General features: G+C 38.7%; 1 protein-coding gene and 1 long non-coding RNA gene across 2 annotated transcripts in view; one reads left to right on the top strand and one right to left on the bottom strand.

The window, feature by feature from the left end:
- The window catches only part of LOC142661730 (uncharacterized), a 41,285-nt gene extending 28,845 nt beyond the window's left edge, over positions 1-12,440 (bottom strand). The window contains exon 1 of the long non-coding RNA XR_012850801.1: positions 12,380-12,440. This is a non-coding gene — a long non-coding RNA (uncharacterized LOC142661730). The remainder of the gene's footprint in view (positions 1-12,379) is intronic.
- Positions 12,441-12,454: 14 nt separating this feature from the next.
- CHEK1 (checkpoint kinase 1) lies at positions 12,455-24,238 on the top strand. Its single transcript, XM_075839234.1, has 13 exons — positions 12,455-12,577; positions 13,710-13,784; positions 15,889-16,112; positions 17,292-17,356; positions 18,475-18,544; positions 19,355-19,543; positions 20,031-20,135; positions 20,277-20,372; positions 20,865-20,967; positions 22,173-22,356; positions 22,447-22,578; positions 22,667-22,768; positions 23,468-24,238. The coding sequence occupies exons 2-13, from the start codon at positions 13,720-13,722 to the stop codon at positions 23,561-23,563; spliced, it is 1,431 nt and encodes a 476-aa protein (XP_075695349.1). The 5' UTR covers positions 12,455-12,577; positions 13,710-13,719; the 3' UTR covers positions 23,564-24,238.
- Positions 24,239-25,390: the final 1,152 nt, after the last annotated feature.

A 25,390-nucleotide genomic window follows, 5' to 3' on the forward strand; every position in this document is an offset into this window, starting at 1 on the left:
AGTTATATCTTATAGTAATGACATCACTGCTCTCATGTTATAGTTATATCTTATAGTAATTACATCACCGCTCTCATGTTATAGTTCTATCTTATAGTAATGACGTCACCGCTCTCATGTTATAGTTATATCTTATAGTAGTGACGTCACCGCCCTCATGTTATAGTTATATCTTATAGTAGTGACGTCACCGCTCTCATGTTATAGTTATATCTTATAGTAGTGACGTCACCGCTCTCATGTTATAGTTATATCTTATAGTAATGATGTCACCACTCTCATGTTATATCTTATAGTAATGACGTCACCGCTCTCATGTTATAGTTATATCTTATAGTAGTGACGTCACCGCTCTCATGTTATAGTTATATCTTATAGTAGTGACGTCACCGCTCTCATGTTATAGTTATATCTTATAGTAATGACGTCACCGCTCTCATGTTATAGTTATATCTTATAGTAGTGACGTCACCGCTCTCATGTTATAGTTATATCTTATAGTAGTGACGTCACCGCTTTTATGTTATAGTTATATCTTATAGTAATGACGTCACTACTCTCATGTTATAGTTATATCTTATAGTAGTGACGTCACCGCTCTCATGTTATAGTTATATCTTATAGTAGTGACGTCACCGCTCTCATGTTATAGTTATATCTTATAGTAATGACGTCACTACTCTCATGTTATAGTTATATCTTATAGTAATGACGTCACCGCTCTCATGTTATAGTTATATCTTATAGTAATGACATCACTGCTCTCATGTTATAGTTCTATCTTATAGTAATGACGTCACTGCTCTCATGTTATAGTTATATCTTATAGTAATGACGTCACCGCTCTCATGTTATAGTTATATCTTATAGTAATGACATCACCGCTCTCATGTTATAGTTATATCTTACAGTAGTGACTTCACCGCCCTCATGTTATAGTTATATCTTATAGTAATGATGTCACTGCTCTCATGTTATATCTTATAGTAGTGACGTCACTGCTTTCATGTTATAGTTATATCTTAGAGTAGTGACGTCACCGCCCTCATGTTATAGTTATATCTTAGCGTAGTGACGTCACTGCTCTCATGTTATAGTTATATCTTATAGTAGTGACGTCACCGCTCTCATGTTATAGTTATATCTTATAGTAGTGACATCATCGCCCTCATGTTAGTTATATCTTATAGTAATGACGTCACTGCTCTCATGATAGTTATATCTTATAGTAATGACATCACTGCTCTCATGTAATAGTTATATCTTATAGTAGTGACGTCACCGCTCTCATGTTAGTTATATCTTATAGTAGTGACGTCACCGCTCTCATGTTATAGTTATATCTTATAGTAGTGACGTCACCGCTCTCATGTTATAGTTATATCTTATAGTAATGACGTCACTGCTCTCATGTTATAGTTATATCTTATAGTAGTGACGTCACCGCTCTCATGTTATAGTTATATCTTATAGTAGTGACGTCACTGCTCTCATGTTATAGTTATATCTTATAGTAATGACGTCACCGCCCTCATGTTATAGTTATATCTTATAGTAATTACATCACCGCTCTCATGTTATAGTTATATCTTATAGTAATGACGTCACCGCCCTCATGTTAGTTATATCTTATAGTAATTACATCACTGCTCTCATGTTATAGTTATATCTTATAGTAATGACGTCACTGCCCTCATGTTATAGTTATATCTTATAGTAGTGACATCACTGCCCTCATGTTATAGTTATATCTTATAGTAGTGACGTCACTGCTCTCATGTTAGTTATATCTTATAGTAGAGACGTCACCGCTCTCATGTTATAGTTATATCTTATAGTAATGACGTCACTGCTCTCATGTTATAGTTATATCTTATAGTAGAGACGTCACTGCTCTCATGTTATAGTTATATCTTATAGTAATGATGTCACTGCTCTCATGTTATAGTTATATCTTATAGTAATGACGTCACCGCTCTCATGTTATAGTTATATCTTATAGTAGTGACGTCACCGCTCTCATGTTATAGTCATATCTTATAGTAATGACATCACCGCCCTCATGTTAGTTATATCTTATAGTAGTGACGTCACCGCTCTCATGTTATAGTTATATCTTATAGTAATGACGTCACTGCTCTCATGTTATAGTTATATCTTATAGTAATGACGTCACTGCTCTCATGTTAGTTATATCTTATAGTAATGACGTCACTGCTCTCATGTTATAGTAATATCTTATAGTAATGATGTCACCGCTCTCATGTTATAGTAATATCTTATAGTAATGACGTCACCGCTCTCATGTTATAGTAATATCTTATAGTAATGACGTCACCGCTCTCATGTTATAGTTATATCTTATAGTAATGACGTCACCGCTCTCATGTTATAGTTATATCTTATAGTAATGACATCACTGCTCTCATGTTATAGTTATATCTTATAGTAATGACGTCACTGCTCTCATGTTATAGTTATATCTTATAGTAATGACGTCACTGCTCTCATGTTATAGTTATATCTTATAGTAATGACATCACTGCCCTCATGTTATAGTTATATCTTATAGTAATGATGTCACCGCTCTCATGTTATAGTTATATCTTATAGTAATGACATCACCGCTCTCATGTTATAGTTATATCTTATAGTAATGATGTCACTGCTCTCATGTTATAGTTATATCTTATAGTAATGACATCACCGCCCTCATGTTAGTTATATCTTATAGTAATGATGTCACTGCTCTCATGTTATAGTTATATCTTATAGTAATGACGTCACTGCTCTCATGTTATAGTTATATCTTATAGTAATGACATCACTGCTCTCATGTTATAGTTATATCTTATAGTAATGACATCACTGCTCTCATGTAATAGTTATATCTTATAGTAGTGACGTCACCGCTCTCATGTTAGTTATATCTTATAGTAGTGACGTCACCGCTCTCATGTTATAGTTATATCTTATAGTAGTGACGTCACCGCTCTCATGTTATAGTTATATCTTATAGTAATGACGTCACTGCTCTCATGTTATAGTTATATCTTATAGTAGTGACGTCACCGCTCTCATGTTATAGTTATATCTTATAGTAGTGACGTCACTGCTCTCATGTTATAGTTATATCTTATAGTAATGACGTCACCGCCCTCATGTTATAGTTATATCTTATAGTAATTACATCACCGCTCTCATGTTATAGTTATATCTTATAGTAATGACGTCACCGCCCTCATGTTAGTTATATCTTATAGTAATTACATCACTGCTCTCATGTTATAGTTATATCTTATAGTAATGACGTCACTGCCCTCATGTTATAGTTATATCTTATAGTAGTGACATCACTGCCCTCATGTTATAGTTATATCTTATAGTAGTGACGTCACTGCTCTCATGTTAGTTATATCTTATAGTAGAGACGTCACCGCTCTCATGTTATAGTTATATCTTATAGTAATGACGTCACTGCTCTCATGTTATAGTTATATCTTATAGTAGAGACGTCACTGCTCTCATGTTATAGTTATATCTTATAGTAATGATGTCACTGCTCTCATGTTATAGTTATATCTTATAGTAATGACGTCACCGCTCTCATGTTATAGTTATATCTTATAGTAGTGACGTCACCGCTCTCATGTTATAGTCATATCTTATAGTAATGACATCACCGCCCTCATGTTAGTTATATCTTATAGTAGTGACGTCACCGCTCTCATGTTATAGTTATATCTTATAGTAATGACGTCACTGCTCTCATGTTATAGTTATATCTTATAGTAATGACGTCACTGCTCTCATGTTAGTTATATCTTATAGTAATGACGTCACTGCTCTCATGTTATAGTAATATCTTATAGTAATGATGTCACCGCTCTCATGTTATAGTAATATCTTATAGTAATGACGTCACCGCTCTCATGTTATAGTAATATCTTATAGTAATGACGTCACCGCTCTCATGTTATAGTTATATCTTATAGTAATGACGTCACCGCTCTCATGTTATAGTTATATCTTATAGTAATGACATCACTGCTCTCATGTTATAGTTATATCTTATAGTAATGACGTCACTGCTCTCATGTTATAGTTATATCTTATAGTAATGACGTCACTGCTCTCATGTTATAGTTATATCTTATAGTAATGACATCACTGCCCTCATGTTATAGTTATATCTTATAGTAATGATGTCACCGCTCTCATGTTATAGTTATATCTTATAGTAATGACATCACCGCTCTCATGTTATAGTTATATCTTATAGTAATGATGTCACTGCTCTCATGTTATAGTTATATCTTATAGTAATGACATCACCGCCCTCATGTTAGTTATATCTTATAGTAATGATGTCACTGCTCTCATGTTATAGTTATATCTTATAGTAATGACGTCACTGCTCTCATGTTATAGTTATATCTTATAGTAATGACATCACTGCTCTCATGTTATAGTTATATCTTATAGTAATGACATCACTGCTCTCATGTTATAGTTATATCTTATAGTAATGACATCACTGCTCTCATGTTATAGTTATATCTTATAGTAGTGACGTCACCGCTCTCATGTTAGTTATATCTTATAGTAGTGACGTCACCGCTCTCATGTTATAGTTATATCTTATAGTAGTGACGTCACTGCTCTCATGTTATAGTTATATCTTATAGTAATGATGTCACTGCTCTCATGTTATAGTTATATCTTATAGTAATGACGTCACCGCTCTCATGTTAGTTATATCTTATAGTAGTGACGTCACCGCTCTCATGTTATAGTTATATCTTATAGTAATGACGTCACCGCTCTCATGTTATAGTTATATCTTATAGTAGTGACGTCACTGCTCTCATGTTATATTTATATCTTATAGTAGTGACGTCACTGCTCTCATGTTATAGTTATATCTTATAGTAGTGACGTCACTGCTCTCATGTTATATTTATATCTTATAGTAGTGACGTCACTGCTCTCATGTTATAGTTATATCTTATAGTAGTGACGTCACCGCTCTCATGTTATAGTTATATCTTATAGTAATGACGTCACTGCTCTCATGTTATAGTTATATCTTATAGTAGTGACGTCACCGCTCTCATGTTATAGTTATATCTTATAGTAATGACGTCACTGCTCTCATGTTATAGTTATATCTTATAGTAATTACATCACCGCTCTCATGTTATAGTTATATCTTATAGTAATGACATCACTGCTCTCATGTTATAGTTATATCTTATAGTAATTACATCACCGCTCTCATGTTATAGTTCTATCTTATAGTAATGACGTCACCGCTCTCATGTTATAGTTATATCTTATAGTAGTGACGTCACCGCCCTCATGTTATAGTTATATCTTATAGTAGTGACGTCACCGCTCTCATGTTATAGTTATATCTTATAGTAGTGACGTCACCGCTCTCATGTTATAGTTATATCTTATAGTAATGATGTCACCACTCTCATGTTATATCTTATAGTAATAACGTCACCGCTCTCATGTTATAGTTATATCTTATAGTAGTGACGTCACCGCTCTCATGTTATAGTTATATCTTATAGTAGTGACGTCACCGCTCTCATGTTTTAGTTATATCTTATAGTAGTGACGTCACTGCTCTCATGTTATAGTTATATCTTATAGTAATGACGTCACCGCCCTCATGTTATAGTTATATCTTATAGTAATTACATCACCGCTCTCATGTTATAGTTATATCTTATAGTAATGACGTCACTGCTCTCATGTTATAGTTATATCTTATAGTAGTGACGTCACTGCTCTCATGTTATAGTTATATCTTATAGTAATGACGTCACTGCTCTCATGTTATAGTTATATCTTATAGTAATGACATCACTGCTCTCATGTTATAGTTATATCTTATAGTAATGACATCACTGCTCTCATGTTATAGTTATATCTTATAGTAATGACATCACTGCTCTCATGTTATAGTTATATCTTATAGTAATGATGTCACCGCTCTCATGTTATAGTTATATCTTATAGTAATGACGTCACCGCTCTCATGTTATAGTTATATCTTATAGTAGACGTCACCGCTCTCATGTTATAGTTATATCTTATAGTAATGACGTCACCGCCCTCATGTTATAGTTATATCTTATAGTAGAGACGTCACTGCTCTCATGTTATAGTTATATCTTATAGTAGTGACGTCACCGCTCTCATGTTATAGTTATATCTTATAGTAATGACGTCACCGCTCTCATGTTATAGTTATATCTTATAGTAGTGACGTCACTGCTCTCATGTTATAGTTATATCTTATAGTAGTGACGTCACTGCTCTCATGTTATAGTTATATCTTATAGTAATGATGTCACTGCTCTCATGTTATAGTTATATCTTATAGTAATGACGTCACCGCTCTCATGTTAGTTATATCTTATAGTAGTGACGTCACCGCTCTCATGTTATAGTTATATCTTATAGTAATGACGTCACTGCTCTCATGTTATAGTTATATCTTATAGTAATGACGTCACTGCTCTCATGTTATAGTTATATCTTATAGTAATTACATCACCGCTCTCATGTTATAGTTATATCTTATAGTAATGACATCACTGCTCTCATGTTATAGTTATATCTTATAGTAATTACATCACCGCTCTCATGTTATAGTTCTATCTTATAGTAATGACGTCACCGCTCTCATGTTATAGTTATATCTTATAGTAGTGACGTCACTGCTCTCATGTTATATTTATATCTTATAGTAGTGACGTCACTGCTCTCATGTTATAGTTATATCTTATAGTAGTGACGTCACTGCTCTCATGTTATATTTATATCTTATAGTAGTGACGTCACTGCTCTCATGTTATAGTTATATCTTATAGTAGTGACGTCACCGCTCTCATGTTATAGTTATATCTTATAGTAATGACGTCACTGCTCTCATGTTATAGTTATATCTTATAGTAGTGACGTCACCGCTCTCATGTTATAGTTATATCTTATAGTAATGACGTCACTGCTCTCATGTTATAGTTATATCTTATAGTAATTACATCACCGCTCTCATGTTATAGTTATATCTTATAGTAATGACATCACTGCTCTCATGTTATAGTTATATCTTATAGTAATTACATCACCGCTCTCATGTTATAGTTCTATCTTATAGTAATGACGTCACCGCTCTCATGTTATAGTTATATCTTATAGTAGTGACGTCACCGCCCTCATGTTATAGTTATATCTTATAGTAGTGACGTCACCGCTCTCATGTTATAGTTATATCTTATAGTAGTGACGTCACCGCTCTCATGTTATAGTTATATCTTATAGTAATGATGTCACCACTCTCATGTTATATCTTATAGTAATGACGTCACCGCTCTCATGTTATAGTTATATCTTATAGTAGTGACGTCACCGCTCTCATGTTATAGTTATATCTTATAGTAGTGACGTCACCGCTCTCATGTTATAGTTATATCTTATAGTAATGACGTCACCGCTCTCATGTTATAGTTATATCTTATAGTAGTGACGTCACCGCTCTCATGTTATAGTTATATCTTATAGTAGTGACGTCACCGCTTTTATGTTATAGTTATATCTTATAGTAATGACGTCACTACTCTCATGTTATAGTTATATCTTATAGTAGTGACGTCACCGCTCTCATGTTATAGTTATATCTTATAGTAGTGACGTCACCGCTCTCATGTTATAGTTATATCTTATAGTAATGACGTCACTACTCTCATGTTATAGTTATATCTTATAGTAATGACGTCACCGCTCTCATGTTATAGTTATATCTTATAGTAATGACATCACTGCTCTCATGTTATAGTTCTATCTTATAGTAATGACGTCACTGCTCTCATGTTATAGTTATATCTTATAGTAATGACGTCACCGCTCTCATGTTATAGTTATATCTTATAGTAATGACATCACCGCTCTCATGTTATAGTTATATCTTACAGTAGTGACTTCACCGCCCTCATGTTATAGTTATATCTTATAGTAATGATGTCACTGCTCTCATGTTATATCTTATAGTAGTGACGTCACTGCTTTCATGTTATAGTTATATCTTAGAGTAGTGACGTCACCGCCCTCATGTTATAGTTATATCTTAGCGTAGTGACGTCACTGCTCTCATGTTATAGTTATATCTTATAGTAGTGACGTCACCGCTCTCATGTTATAGTTATATCTTATAGTAGTGACATCATCGCCCTCATGTTAGTTATATCTTATAGTAATGACGTCACTGCTCTCATGATAGTTATATCTTATAGTAATGACATCACTGCTCTCATGTAATAGTTATATCTTATAGTAGTGACGTCACCGCTCTCATGTTAGTTATATCTTATAGTAGTGACGTCACCGCTCTCATGTTATAGTTATATCTTATAGTAGTGACGTCACCGCTCTCATGTTATAGTTATATCTTATAGTAATGACGTCACTGCTCTCATGTTATAGTTATATCTTATAGTAGTGACGTCACCGCTCTCATGTTATAGTTATATCTTATAGTAGTGACGTCACTGCTCTCATGTTATAGTTATATCTTATAGTAATGACGTCACCGCCCTCATGTTATAGTTATATCTTATAGTAATTACATCACCGCTCTCATGTTATAGTTATATCTTATAGTAATGACGTCACCGCCCTCATGTTAGTTATATCTTATAGTAATTACATCACTGCTCTCATGTTATAGTTATATCTTATAGTAATGACGTCACTGCCCTCATGTTATAGTTATATCTTATAGTAGTGACATCACTGCCCTCATGTTATAGTTATATCTTATAGTAGTGACGTCACTGCTCTCATGTTAGTTATATCTTATAGTAGAGACGTCACCGCTCTCATGTTATAGTTATATCTTATAGTAATGACGTCACTGCTCTCATGTTATAGTTATATCTTATAGTAGAGACGTCACTGCTCTCATGTTATAGTTATATCTTATAGTAATGATGTCACTGCTCTCATGTTATAGTTATATCTTATAGTAATGACGTCACCGCTCTCATGTTATAGTTATATCTTATAGTAGTGACGTCACCGCTCTCATGTTATAGTCATATCTTATAGTAATGACATCACCGCCCTCATGTTAGTTATATCTTATAGTAGTGACGTCACCGCTCTCATGTTATAGTTATATCTTATAGTAATGACGTCACTGCTCTCATGTTATAGTTATATCTTATAGTAATGACGTCACTGCTCTCATGTTAGTTATATCTTATAGTAATGACGTCACTGCTCTCATGTTATAGTAATATCTTATAGTAATGATGTCACCGCTCTCATGTTATAGTAATATCTTATAGTAATGACGTCACCGCTCTCATGTTATAGTAATATCTTATAGTAATGACGTCACCGCTCTCATGTTATAGTTATATCTTATAGTAATGACGTCACCGCTCTCATGTTATAGTTATATCTTATAGTAATGACATCACTGCTCTCATGTTATAGTTATATCTTATAGTAATGACGTCACTGCTCTCATGTTATAGTTATATCTTATAGTAATGACGTCACTGCTCTCATGTTATAGTTATATCTTATAGTAATGACATCACTGCCCTCATGTTATAGTTATATCTTATAGTAATGATGTCACCGCTCTCATGTTATAGTTATATCTTATAGTAATGACATCACCGCTCTCATGTTATAGTTCTATCTTATAGTAATGATGTCACTGCTCTCATGTTATAGTTATATCTTATAGTAATGACATCACCGCCCTCATGTTAGTTATATCTTATAGTAATGATGTCACTGCTCTCATGTTATAGTTATATCTTATAGTAATGACGTCACTGCTCTCATGTTATAGTTATATCTTATAGTAATGACATCACTGCTCTCATGTTATAGTTATATCTTATAGTAATGACATCACTGCTCTCATGTTATAGTTATATCTTATAGTAATGACATCACTGCTCTCATGTTATAGTTATATCTTATAGTAGTGACGTCACCGCTCTCATGTTAGTTATATCTTATAGTAGTGACGTCACCGCTCTCATGTTATAGTTATATCTTATAGTAATGACGTCACTGCTCTCATGTTATAGTTATATCTTATAGTAGTGACGTCACTGCTCTCATGTTATTAGTTATATCTTATAGTAGTGACATCACCGCTCTCATGTTATAGTTATATCTTATAGTAGTGACGTCACTGCTCTCATGTTATAGTTATATCTTATAGTAATGACGTCACCGCCCTCATGTTATAGTTATATCTTATAGTAATTACATCACCGCTCTCATGTTATAGTTATATCTTATAGTAATGACGTCACTGCTCTCATGTTATAGTTATATCTTATAGTAGTGACGTCACTGCTCTCATGTTATAGTTCTATCTTATAGTAATGACGTCACCGCTCTCATGTTATAGTTATATCTTATAGTAATGACGTCACTGCTCTCATGTTATAGTTATATCTTATAGTAATGACATCACTGCTCTCATGTTATAGTTATATCTTATAGTAATGACATCACTGCTCTCATGTTATAGTTATATCTTATAGTAATGACATCACTGCTCTCATGTTATAGTTATATCTTATAGTAATGATGTCACCGCTCTCATGTTATAGTTATATCTTATAGTAATGACGTCACCGCTCTCATGTTATAGTTATATCTTATAGTAATGACGTCACCGCTCTCATGTTATAGTTATATCTTATAGTAATGACGTCACCGCCCTCATGTTATAGTTATATCTTATAGTAGAGACGTCACTGCTCTCATGTTATAGTTATATCTTATAGTAGTGACGTCACCGCTCTCATGTTATAGTTATATCTTATAGTAATGACGTCACCGCTCTCATGTTATAGTTATATCTTATAGTAGTGACGTCACCGCTCTCATGTTATAGTTATATCTTATAGTAGTGACGTCACTGCTCTCATGTTATAGTTATATCTTATAGTAATGATGTCACTGCTCTCATGTTATAGTTATATCTTATAGTAATGACGTCACCGCTCTCATGTTAGTTATATCTTATAGTAGTGACGTCACCGCTCTCATGTTATAGTTATATCTTATAGTAATGACGTCACTGCTCTCATGTTATAGTTATATCTTATAGTAATGACATCACTGCTCTCATGTTAGTTATATCTTATAGTAATGACATCACTGCTCTCATGTTATAGTTATATCTTATAGTAATGACGTCACTGCTCTCATGTTATAGTTATATCTTATAGTAATGACGTCACTGCTCTCATGTTATAGTAATATCTTATAGTAATGATGTCACCGCTCTCATGTTATAGTTATATCTTATAGTAATGATGTCACCGCTCTCATGTTATAGTTATATCTTATAGTAATGATGTCACCACTCTCATGTTATATCTTATAGTAATGACGTCACCGCTCTCATGTTATAGTTATATCTTATAGTAATGACATCACTGCTCTCATGTTATAGTTCTATCTTATAGTAATGACGTCACCGCTCTCATGTTATAGTTATATCTTATAGTAATGACGTCACCGCTCTCATGTTAGTTATATCTTATAGTAGTGACGTCACTACTCTCATGTTATAGTTATATCTTATAGTAATGATGTCACCGCTCTCATGTTAGTTATATCTTATAGTAATGACGTCACCGCTCTCATGTTAGTTATATCTTATAGTAGTGACGTCACTGCTCTCATGTTATAGTTATATCTTATAGTAGTGACGTCACCGCTCTCATGTTATAGTTATATCTTATAGTAGTGACGTCACTGCTCTCATGTTATAGTTATATCTTATAGTAATGACGTCACCGCTCTCATGTTATAGTTATATCTTATAGTAATGACGTCACCGCTCTCATGTTAGTTATATCTTATAGTAGTGACGTCACCGCCCTCATGTTATAGTTATATCTTATAGTAGTGACATCACTGCTCTCATGTTATAGTTATATCTTATAGTAATGACGTCACCGCTCTCATGTTATAGTTATATCTTATAGTAATGACGTCACCGCTCTCATGTTAGTTATATCTTATAGTAATGACGTCACCGCCCTCATGTTATAGTTATATCTTATAGTAATGATGTCACCGCTCTCATGTTATAGTTATATCTTATAGTAGTGACGTCACTGCTCTCATGTTATAGTTATATCTTATAGTAGTGACGTCACCGCCCTCATGTTATAGTTATATCTTATAGTAGTGACGTCACCGCCCTCATGTTATAGTTATATCTTATAGTAGTGACGTCACTGCTATCCATATTATGTGACTGATATAAACTCGTCTCATTATATATTTCTGTTGATTGCCGCTCCTGTATTACCCGCCGTGTCAGTGTAACGTGCGCAGCTCCACAGAGCGGGAACAGGGAGAGTCACGTGCTCCTGACGTCAGTACGCTGCTGTCACGCCGGCGTGATGACGTCGATTGTTGCCGGGTAGTTTGAAGCATAATGGGCGGGAAAAGCCGAGTGTACCCTGATCCGATGCGCCGCAAATGATCTTAGGAAACGCCGGAGCGGGTGAGTTATAACCGGGTGTTGTGACGTGAAGGAGAAGCGATGTACATGACCCGGGGGCTGAGACAGAGAGCTGAGAATACACGGGGCTTATCCTGTGGAGGATGTGATAGAGCAGAGGAGCCTGTCCGTAATATCATGCCTGTGGTGTCAGCGACGTGATCTGCAGGGTGCCTGGGTTGTCAGCGGCGGTGCAAGGGTGCCTGGGTTGTCAGCGGCGGTGCAAGGGTGCCTGGGTTGTCAGCGGCGGTGCAAGGGTGCCTGGGTTGTCAGCGGCGGTGCAAGGGTGCTTGGGTTGTCAGCGGCGGTGCAAGGGTGCTTGGGTTGTCAGCGGCAGGGTGGGGGGTTCCTGGGTTGTCAGCGGCAGTGTAAGCGTGCCTGGGTTGTCAGCGGCAGGGTGGGGGATGCCTGGGTAGTCAGCGGCAGTGCAAGCGTGCCTGGGTTGTCAGCGGCAGGGTGGGGGGTTCCTGGGTTGTCAGCGGCAGTGTAAGCGTGCCTGGGTTGTCAGCGGCAGGGTGGGGGATGCCTGGGTAGTCAGCGGCAGTGCAAGCGTGCCTGGGTTGTCAGCGGCAGGGTGGGGGGTGCCTGGGTTGTCAGCGGCAGGGTGGGGGGTGCCTGGGTTGTCAGCGGCAGGGTAGGGGGTTCCTGGGTTGTCAGCGGCAGGGTGGGGGGTGCCTGGGTTGTCAGCGGCAGGGTGGGGGGGTGTCTGGGTTGTCAGCGGCAGGGTGGGCGGAGCCTGGGTTGTCACTGACAAGATATGTCTTAGGACTTTTCCACACACCATGGAATTTTCTATGGCAGAATATGGTGCATATTTTGCTGCGTTTTTCACAATGTTGGGGGATGGCGACGTCTCCTGAAAAACGTAGCAATTCAGTCCCTTTCCGCAGCAGGGGTTGACACGTTGCGGTACGAAAATTACGCACCGTGGGTCAATTTCTGCTCTGAAATGTTGCGCAGCGTGTGTATGGGGTTTGTTCGCTCTCCCCCACTTTGCTGCTGTATTACTCGTATTTTCTGTCGCTGTGCTGCGGGGTGAAGATGTCAGATCCGGCCTCCCGGTTATATACGGATCACGACGCGTGTTGTTTGTTTCACTCTTTCTAACCATTCACACCCGATTCTCCTCTGACAGCTCGTACGTCATGGCCGTGCCTTTTGTTGAAGACTGGGATCTGGTGCAGACTCTTGGAGAAGGAGCCTACGGAGAGTAAGTTCCCGGCGCTGCTGTTATTGGGGCTCGTCACAGAAAGTCGCCCTGGAAATTATATTCTTGTCAATTTTGTTTCTGTGCGATAAATGTGAAAGTGTCTGTCACCGGCGTCACTGAGATCTGACCATAGCGCCGCTGCACGCGGGAGCCTCACATAATGACGATCTGACATCCATCAGTCTTCTATAGATCGTGTTGTCCTTCTTTTTAAGGTTATATAGGACTATAAATATTATTTTACAATTTATTTACATTTATAATCTACATACAGTTGGGTCACTGTGTACATACATTACATTACTGATCCTGAGTTACATCCTGTATTATACTCCAGAGCTACACTCACTATTCTGCTGGTGGAGTCACTGTGTACATACATTACATTACTTATCCTGTACTGATCCTGAGTTACATCTTGTATTATATTCCAGAGCTGCACTCACTATTCTGCTGGTGGAGTCACTGTGTACATACATTACATTACTTATCCTGTACTGATCGTGAGTTACATCCTGTATTATACTCCAGAGCGGCACTCACTATTCTGCTGGTGGAGTCACTGTGTACATACATTACATTACTTATCCTGTACTGATCGTGAGTTACATCCTGTATTATACTCCAGAGCTGCACTCACTATTCTGCTGGTGGAGTCACTGTGTACATACATTACTTATCCTGTACCGATCCGGAGTTATATCCTGTATTATACTCCAGAGCTGCACTCACTATTCTGAGGGTGGAGTCACTGTGTACATACATTACATTACTTATCCTGTACTGATCCTGAGTTATATCCTGTATTATACTCCAGAGCTGCACTCACTATTCTACTGGTGGAGTCACTGTGTACATACATTACATTACTTATCCTGTACTGATCCTTAGTTACATCCTGTTATACTCCAGAGCTGCACTCACTATTCTGCTGGTGGAGTCACTGTGTACATACATTACATTACTTATCCTGTACTGATCCTGAGTTATATCCTGTATTATACTCCAGAGCTGCACTCACTATTCTACTGGTGGAGTCACTGTGTACATACATGACATTACTTATCCTGTACTGATCCTTAGTTACATCCTGTTATACTCCAGAGCTGCACTCACTATTCTGCTGGTGGAGTCACTGTGTACATACATTACATTACTTATCCTGTACTGATCCTGAGTTATATCCTGTATTATACTCCAGAGCTGCACTCACTATTCTGCTGGTGGAGTCACTGTGTACATACATTACTTATCCTGTACCGATCCTGAGTTATATCCTGTATTATACTCCAGAGCTGTACTCACTATTATGCTGGTGGTGTCACTGTACATATATTACATTACTTATCCTGTACTGATCCTGAGTTACATCTTGTATTATACTCCAGAGCTGCACTCACTATTCTGCTGGTAGAGTCACTGTGTACATACATTACATTACTTATCCTGTACTGACCCTGAGTTACATCCTGTATTATACTCCAGAGCTGCACTCACTATTCTGCTGGTGGAGTCACTGTGCACATACATTACATTACTTATCCTGTACTGATCCTGAGTTACATCCTGTATTATACTGCAGAGCTGTACTCACTATTCTGCTGGTGGAGTCACTGTGTACATACATTACATTACTTATCCTGTACTGATCCTGAGTTACATCCTGTATTATACTGCAGAGCTGTACTCACTATTCTGCTGGTGGAGTCACTGTGTACATACATTACATTACTTATCCTGTACTGATCCTGAGTTACATCCTGTATTATACTCCAGAGCTGCACTCACTATTCTGCTGGTGGAGTCACTGTGCGCATACATTACATTGCTTATCCTGAGTTACATCCTGTATTATACTCCAGAGCTGCACTCACTATTCTGCTGGTGGAGTCACTGTGTACATACATTACTGATCCGGCGTTATATCCTGTATTATACTCCAGAGCTGCACTCACTATTCTTTTGGTTGTTATTGGAAACCGTCTTAAGATTTGAGAATAGACTATGGTGTTCAGCACTACAAGGCATTTGTCCTCCCTTCTGCGGGGGTCCACTGCGTGCACCATGTACGGTTGAACCTGACTTTCACTTCTTGCCCTGTCAGGGTGCAACTGGCTGTGAACCGGAAGACGGAGGAGGCGGTGGCAGTGAAGATCGTGGATATGAAACGTGCTGCAGACTGCCCAGAAAACATAAAAAAAGAGATCTGCATCAATAAGATGCTAAATCATGCGAATATCGTCAAGTTCTACGGACACCGCAAGGAAGGGACCATTCATTATTTGTTTCTGGAGTATTGCCGGGGAGGCGAGCTCTTTGATCGGATAGGTAAGCGCCTGTGTTTCTTGCATCTCCCCGTGGTGTATTTACAATAATCCACTATGTGAAGACCCATCTGTGATAGTGGGGGGGCTCCTCCTCACGGGGTGTAAAGTGGCTTCACCCTTTTTTTTAAATGTTGCAGATTCTCATTAGTTTGAAATAGAAGAACTTTAAAACAGTGTATGAATCGGGTGTGGCATTGCCTGATTTAAGCGGGTATGACTGCTGGTACTTTAACCAATCCCAAAACCTTAAGGCCGTTTCACACGGGCCAATTATCGGGCAAACGCTCGTTCATCTGCTAATCGTATCGTTTATGCTGCATAAAATATTATCGTTTTCGGCAGCGCATCTCCCTGTGTAAACGGAGACGCGCTGCCGACATGAAGGAGATGTATAAGGACGGGAGATCGTGGTAATTATCGGTTGTCTCCAGACATAGATCCTTGTGAAAGGAGCAAACCAGCGCCAATCAATGAGCTGTTTCGTTGATCGGCGCTCGTGTACACGGGCCGTGGAGGAGGACCCTTAGTGCCTTGGGTCTGGAGTGGCGCTGTGTAGGCAAAAAATCAGGGAATTGCTGCGCTGTACTTCGCTCTGCACCTGCCTTTGTTTTAGGGGATCAGTGGACGTCCCAGCAGTCAGAACCCCACCAATACCATCACTGTCTGAGAAGAAAGCACTCTGATATGAAGTGGTTTTTAATTTATAAAATAATTAAACGGCTCAATAGAAAGTCTGGGCCCGTTCACCGCTACATCGGCTTTCCTGAAAAAAACCGAACTGAAACGAAGCGGCTCAGAGCTCACATCAGCGCTTCTGCCGCTTTGTTTTAGAAATTGGTTGGGGGTCTCGGTGCTTGGACCCCCACCAATCAAAACTTCTGACGTGTCACTGTGACATGTCAGAAGTTTGAACGTTTCCTTACCCTTTAAGACTTTTATTGCAAAAAATTGTTTTTTGTAGCTAATGATATTGGATGTTATAAGGGTATGTTCTCAAGCAGCGGATTTGTTGCAGGAATTCTGCAAGGTCCATATAGATTAGTGGGACAGTCACAGAAATGTCTATAACAAATCTGCAGCGTGTGAGTACCCGGGAAGGTGGTTGATGTGGAGTGGAATCTTTTAGGATCATAACATTATATATTTGGGTGGTTCATCATAGCGATATCGTCTATTCCAGAGCCGGATGTGGGGATGCCTGAGCAGGATGCACAGAAGTTCTTCCAGCAGCTCATCGCCGGCGTGGTGAGGATCTTTACTGCTTCCCCTTTTCTTATAGCGCTAGCTATATATATATACTGGATGGAAGCCGCAGTCAGATATTCACCATTTGTATGAACACCGAGAGATGGGTCTAACCCGTCTAGAGTTGCGGCAAATATATAACTGTGGCGCAATCTCTGCTGAATCCTAAATACATGCAGCCGATCACACAATTGATAAATCTCCCCCAGTGTCTATTTTTGGGCAAGTTCATGCATTTACCTTTCAGCTACTGTTTTTATTGTTTTTAACCTCTTGCAGTCAAAGGCAGTTTTCATTTTTCACTCTTTTTGATGATCAGGGTTATTTTTGGAGTTGTAGTTTCTATTGCCAACATGTACTGTACCCTATAATGTACTTGGAAACCAAAAACTCTTTGTGGGGTTGAATTGGAAAAAACGGAGATTCCAAATTACAGCTTTATTCTGCTGGTCAATACGATTACGGCGATGCTACATTTATATAGTGTTTTGTTTTTCTAGTGTTTTTGCTACTTTTATCAAGAATAAATGAGTTGTTAAAATAGTTTTGTCGCCATATTCTGAGATCCATAAAGTTTTTATTTTTCCGTCGCTTCAGCGCTGTGAAGACTTGTTTTTGCGGGACGAGCTGTAGTTCTTATTGGTACAATTTGTAAGTTTTTTTTTTTTTTTTTTTTTTTTTTTTTTTTGAGAGTTCGTGACCAAAAATCAGATTCTGGCGGTTGTTTTTTTTTTTTTGTGGCATTTACCGTACGGGTTATATTGTAATAGTTCAGACTTTTACACATGTGGCGATACTTATTTTTGACATTACTTTTGAAAAAGGTGGAAAAGTTTTTTGGTTTTTTTCTGTTTTTTTTTTTTGGACTTTTACATTTTTTGTTCTTTTGTACACTACTTAAAACTTTAACTGGGGATATAAATCAGCGATTGTTAGATGGCTGGTACAATACAAATGTATTGCAGTAAATTGTCACTTTTACCGGCTCCTGTTAAGCTCTGCCTGAGGCACCGCGACGTACAGTTTTTCCTCATGGTGCGTTACAGGAATTAAAAAATTTGCAAAACAGACGTTCTGTTGGACCGTTTGTCACTGGATATTTTCTCTTTTATTTATAGGAATATTTGCATGGTCTGGGGATTACGCACCGAGATATAAAACCAGAGAATCTGCTGCTTGATGACCGAGGTGAGGAACATTTGTCTTGCGGTTCCCTAGCAGCAATCCGCTTTAAACACAGGCTATGATATTTCTTTAGTACAGCGGGCAAAGTTTGACTTTTTTCACAGTGGTTTGTTTCTCACATCTAGTACGGCCTCCTTTGTACTTAAATTAAATTCTATCACTAGTTTGATCTGGTGATTGAAGTTTGGTTCAAGTTTTTTTACCCCCTGCAAATTCTTTCAGTACACCCAAGGGTCCAGGTATTGCGGCCATTATACTGACATTAAAATGTTTCTATTACCGTTGCCTAAAGGTCGTCTTACACTACACGTCCTGGGCCGGGTAAACGAGCCACGATCAACAACACCGCTCGTCTATCATTTTCACAAGGAGTTCGTATGAGCACGAGCGCTTATTACTCCGATCGCTCGTCACCATACATTATCGTGTCGGCAGCGCGTCGCACTGTTTATACACCGTGATGCGCTGCCGACAACGCATGTTTTTATTTTTTTTTAAACCATACGATTGGATGAATGAGCGTTTGCTCGTTCGTCGGCTGATCTTTGCCCTGTTTACACAGGGCAATTATCGGTAATGAGGGTTCTATGCACTATCGTTTGCCCAATAATTGGCCCGTGTAAAAGGTCCTTTAAAACATTTTCTGCAGGTTAGATAATGCAGCAGAGTCTTTGATGATAAAAAAAAAACACAAACTCATTTTGTAAGTGTCCTTCAATGTAGAGATCATTGGTTATGTAATTGGACCTAATATTTCCTATTTACATTTGTCTAAATTATCCAATTATTTTTTTTTTACATTTATTTTTTTAGATCAGCTGAAGATCTCTGATTTTGGATTAGCCACGGTCTTTAGACATAATGGACGTGAGCGCCTATTGAACAAGATGTGTGGGACGCTGCCTTATGTTGCTCCGGAGCTGATCAAGCTGCGAGGGTTTCATGCGGAGCCTGTGGACGTCTGGTCATGTGGAATAGTTCTGACCGCCATGTTGGCTGGAGGTATGTAGGCGGAGATTTTGTGACACAAGGTAAACTTCGCATGTGCCTATAACCTGAAGTCCATTGCTTGCCTAATATAACCGTCAATGTATATTAGAGTTGTGTTGAACATAGAAATTGTTTTTTCTTTATCTTTTTGTCAATTTGCTAGTACGTATAATAACATACATAGGCAACGTAAAGGCGCTACGGCAGAGCCGCCCCAGGATCCTTACCATGGACCCGCGCTGCGTATCTGTATATGGAAACTCCACTAATTGCGTCACTGGGTTTCCTTTGTAATATCAATCAGTATTGATTGCAGTGTTTACTGGGTTAACCAGGTAATCTCTACATTAACAGAACTATTCGCAGGATACAAGAGTAGGTGGGGACTTTTAACAGCAGCTTCGTTTATTAAAATGGTCTCTGGATTGGAAGTTGTGGGGGTATTTTTTTTAATTTTTTATTTTTTTTTAAAAGCAAATGCATGAAACTTTTTTTGCAGAATTACCGTGGGATCAGCCAAATGACTTGTGTCAAGAATATTGTGATTGGAAGGAATCTAAGCACTACCTGCCTCCATGGAAAAAGATTGATGCTGCACCTCTAGGTAACCAGTGTTTTGTCATTTACTTATAAGGCTGCCAATAATAATCATTTTCATGGGTCCTTCTGAGCTGGAGAATTAGGCAATCTGAGCCTTATTGGCACTGCTGGAATTCTACTGAACTCTGTCTGTTTCCCTTTCTAGCTTTGCTTTGCAAGATATTAACTGAAAACCCCAGTACAAGGATTACTTTTCTAGAAATCAAAAAAGACCGTTGGTATACTAAACCACCGAAGAAAGGTACGTGGTAGAGGAACATTTAATTTCATGTTTCCAGTAGAAATCGGCAAACTAGAAAGGCTCAATGTTCTGCTTAAGGTGCCCATACACCTAAGATGAATGTTTGCCAAACCCACTGATATTGACAGACCAGCCAACCATCGAATGCGTATGGGGGTGACCTGACTGTACCCCAACAGTAGTTGTCAGGAGGAAAGAAGTATCGTGCATGTTGCATTTAAACATACCCGATCCTTAGTTCTCACAGGAGATCAGCCGCTGTCAGAGGTGTCTGGCCGTGACTTATTCCCCTCTCCCCATTGAGAACATGTGCACGGTCGGCCGAGCGTACATGTGTAGGGGTTGGTAGGCAGAGCTGTCGGCTGAACAAGCGCTCGGTGACTTCTATGTAAGGTGAATGGCCAACTTTAGTCCCTAACATGTAAAGGCCAATGTCTGAAGTGCAGATATTAGGAATTATGTAAGGACTATTCTTTGTTTTTCTGGCTCTAGGTGTAAAAAGAAGCCTCATATCATCATCAGGGGGAACTGATGCACCTGGACTTCTCAGCAAACACATTCGGTCTGATATGGATTTGTCTCTCTTCTCTCACAGGTAGGGGATTTCTTCTCTAGAGTTGACATTTCATAATCTTTATCTGAACAGATCTTTGTTTCAGCTTCTGAGTAATATATAATTCTACAATTTAACCAGTTCAGGACCGCGCTATTTTGAGCCTTCAGGATCAGACACCGTTTAGCCCTTTTTAGCACACGTTAGTTAAATGGCTATAACTTTTTTATTTGTTGGGCTAACGACGTGATTTTTGCGATGCTTTTTCCGTAGACAATGCAGGTTTCTTTTTTTATCATTTTTATACACATCCTTTTTGCTATTTTAGAATTTGTATTCATAAAGTTTGAAAATAGTAAAAAAAATAAGCTTTTTTTACGTTTCAGCTATTTTTTTTTGGTAACATAGCTTTACCCTAAAATAGACCTTTTATTTGTGATCGTCATTGTCTACCGTAAATTTTAATATATTACATGTCTATATTAGGGTAATTGGGTCAGCGCTAGCGTTACAACAATGATTGTCGGGAGAGGAACGTTTTTTTGGGATGGGCATTTTATGTGTATTTATCATAAATTTTATTTTGCACTTTACTTATTTTTTTTTATTACTATGTTCTGTCCCTCAAAGGTCAAAAAAGACCTTTGGGGAATTTTATATATATTTTTTCTTTTACACCATCTTTTCCACTGTAGTCGGAGCTGCACAGCAGGGAAATCAGCCCTCTCATAGTGACGATTGTCACTAATAGGGCTGTGCTGGGTCTAGTAAGACCGTCTGTCAGTAACGGCACCCGGCGATCATGTGACCAGTCACATCACCGGGAGGAATAGAGACGGCGGCGCGGCCGCTGACTCTATTCCTATACACAGCGTTCATTGAGCGCTGTGTACGAGTGATCAGAGAAGACAGAAGTAGTGAAAGCTGCTTCTGTCTTCTCCTCAGGGTCCCCGGCAGTCACTGACAGCCGGAGACCAGACATTCAGCTGCCCGATCGCGCGGGCAGCAAGTTAAAACCCGAGCCGTAAAAAGTCTATGGCTCGGGTATTAAGGACCACAGCCAGCTGTCAGGAACCAGTTAATGAGACAGTCGGGTATCCCCTCTATGCACACAGTGAGCAGTTAGCGGACCCCTTTCCTGTTATTGACTGATCTGATGCCTTCGTATAAAGGAGCAGAACTAGATGGATTCCTCAGTTGTGCTGTAACTGATTATACCTTGTAATAAATCTCTAATTTCTTTGCAGTGAGGAGAAGGTGACCTTCTCCAGTACACAGCCAGAACCCCGCACCGCCCTCCCCACCTGGGATAGCAGTTCTTCTCACATAGATAAACTGGTGCAGGGTAAAGGAATCAGTTTCTCTCAGCCGGCCTGTCCTGAGAACATGCTGCTGAACAGCCAGTTACTGGGGACTCCAGGATCCTCACAGGTAATTCAAGTCTTGTTTAATATTCGCTTTCTGACGTTTTGTTTGCTCTTCTTACCTCGTTTTAACAATTCTTGCTATGAACATCCACAGAACCCGTGGCAGCGCTTAGTCAAAAGGATGACCCGCTTCTTTACTAAAGTGGATGCAGAAACCTCATACAGCAGTCTGAAGGAGACTTGTGAAAAGATGGGCTATGTCTGGAAGAAGTGCTGTGTCAACCAGGTGCGTGTGTGCCCTTCTATCGAGCTATAAATGCGCCTATGAAATAGTATTGGTACAAGCCAACTGAATTTGGTTCTTTTTTTACCAGGTGACCCTTTCAACCACTGACCGAAGAAACCACAAGCTGATATTCAAAGTTAATTTAGTGGAGATGGATGAGCGAATTTTATTGGACTTCCGCCTTTCCAAGGTACGTTTACTTGGAATAAAGAAATTTTGTAAAATCACTGGATCTATCGGAGTGACTGCTCCTTATGGAAATAATGCCGATGTAACATCAGGATGATAGTTAAAGGGGTTTTGCAAGGGCACCAAATTTGAATCTATAATGTGATACCTCTCATCGTTGTATATATGTAATCCCCATCATCACTGAGGAATAGCAGGAACGCAAAAGAAAATGGTGCTGGCCTTTATACATAAGCAAAGAATGAACGGGGCGGGCATTGAGTCTGTGGACCAATAGGATGCCTCAAACCCTGGCCTACGTCAGAAGTCCCGGGTTTGAGGCATCCTTCCTATTGGTCCACAGCCTCCTCAATACCCGCCCTGTTCAATCCTTTGCTTAAGGCTTAATGCCTGCCCCATTTTCGTTCATGAAATTCCTCAGTGCTCGTGTGCGGCCCACCCAGCAAAATTTTGTTTGTCTGGAAAGCCCCTTTTAGTTGTATAGGTAGAAATTTACAGCTTGGTAATAACTCACAATAAAGATTTCTTGTCTACTCTGGACTTGGTTTTTGCATAAACCCACACTTCTTATTTACAAATCTCCTCTCCCTTCCATTTTGGATTTACCTGCAAGTTTTTGTTTAGAACTTTAGAGGTTTTCATCCTTTTTATCTGCGCACTGATCACTTTTTTTTTATTCTTTTTCTTTTTCTACTTCCAGGGTGATGGTCTGGAGTTCAAGCGACATTTCCTGAAGATAAAGAAAAAACTGGATGACATCGTTGCTAACCAGAAAGTTGTCATGTCTATCACATGATCACGTGGGGAACAGGTTGTGCCCTTCAGACCCCCAGACTCGTGTTGCTGTTAAGTACTAGTTCCTGATTTCCTTCTATTATTCTGCCACTGTTAGGTGAGTAGTTGCTGATGTGGTCAGTGGAAGTTGGACTTGCTCCCAAGTGTTCTGGGGGGGGGGGGGGAAGAGTCCCAATTATTTTCTAGCATTTGACATGCAGGAATTTCTTATGGGCTCTACTGCATTTTATCTATGAGAAAGGGAAGCAAAGGACGTTTTTGTTTTTTCTCTACTTTCCTGGATTTTTCAATGCCGTCTCTGAGCACAGATCTGCTTCACTAGTGTAACCTCTTGTCACAACATTGTAAGTTCCGTGTACTGTTCACTTGGGTGGATGGTCAGCGCTGGTGTAAACTCTGAATACATCTATTAAGGACGTATTGGCTGCTCCTCTCGTGAACCTGATTTCAGAGATGACCTTCGTTAAAGCTGCTGTTATCCGTTCGCTGTCGTTGGGTGACGTTTGTTTGTAACCCAATAAATGAGTGTTCGTTCCTGTTTCGCTGGAAGCATTTTTTTGCTCTCGGAGAACGTTTCATTCGAAATTGTCTTTAGACAATTGTGACCATAGACTTAAAGGTTTGATTTAAATGTAAATTATTGTATTAAATAATAATAAAAAAATATATATATGTTTGGCGTTGCTAAAATGATTTGTAATTGATTAAAAAAAATACATGTTTTTACATTTTGGGGAAAAAAAAACTTCTGAAGATTAAGCGGGAAAACTTTCTATGGTTGTCTTTGTTTTCACACCCCCATGTACACATATACAGACACACTTATATACTCTTGGGAACATGCGTTTATCTCAAAGTGTATGTTCACACGCCCTATTTACGGACGTAATTCAGGCATTTTACGCCTTGAATTACGGCCGAAAAAACGCCTCCAAACCATCTGCAAAGATCTGCCCATTGAATTCAATGGGTCTTACGGTGTTCTGTGTGGACGGGCTTCTTTTTTTACGCGCCGCTGTCAAAGACGGCGCGTAAAAAGACGCCCGCCTCAAAGAAGTGCATGTCACTTCTTGGGATGTAATTGGAGCCGTTTTTCATTGACTCCATAGAAAACCAGCTCCAATTACGATCATAAAAGACACCGCGAAAAACAAGTGCACTTGTCAAAACGTCTGAAATGCAGGAGCTGTTTTTGCCTGAAAACAGCTCCGTAATTTCAGACGTAATTGGCGTTACCGTGTGAACATGCCCTAAGTATACATCTTTAGGCCTCTGCACAGGACCATCGGTCTTCTCTGTGCCCATCCTGTGCCTCTGATATTCTGAAGTAAATTGTTTTTTTGTTTTTTTTTCCATGCATTTATTACAGATCTTCTCCCCATCAGGAAATAGTGTGTGCAGTTGTACTAAACAGAATGGTTGGCATATGGTGAATATATATATATACACTCTTTTATAAAGTGCCAGAGATGCCTGTCCGTTTTACACTGACCGGCAATAATGCTCTGGTATGCCAAGTATATCAAAGTATTATATCTAAAGATCGCATAGTGAAGTCGCCTAGTTGTGGGTTTTACCTCCTTATTGAATTCCATGGGCAAAACCTGCAACAAAAAAAGCAGCGGATGCGTAAATACAATTGACATTCTGCGGTTTAGAGAACCGCACCGCAGGTCAATTTCTGAGCGTTTTTTCCGCTTCTCACTTAAGCAGCGTGTAGATGAAATTTGTTTAAAATCGCATTCACTTTGCAGCTACAGTATTATGCTGCGGATTAACTGCAATATTTACGTAACGTGTGAACTCGACTTAAGGGTGAATTCACACG

Source organism: Rhinoderma darwinii, chromosome 10, assembly GCF_050947455.1.
Source record: "Rhinoderma darwinii isolate aRhiDar2 chromosome 10, aRhiDar2.hap1, whole genome shotgun sequence".
Taxonomy (NCBI): Eukaryota; Metazoa; Chordata; class Amphibia; order Anura; family Rhinodermatidae; genus Rhinoderma; species Rhinoderma darwinii.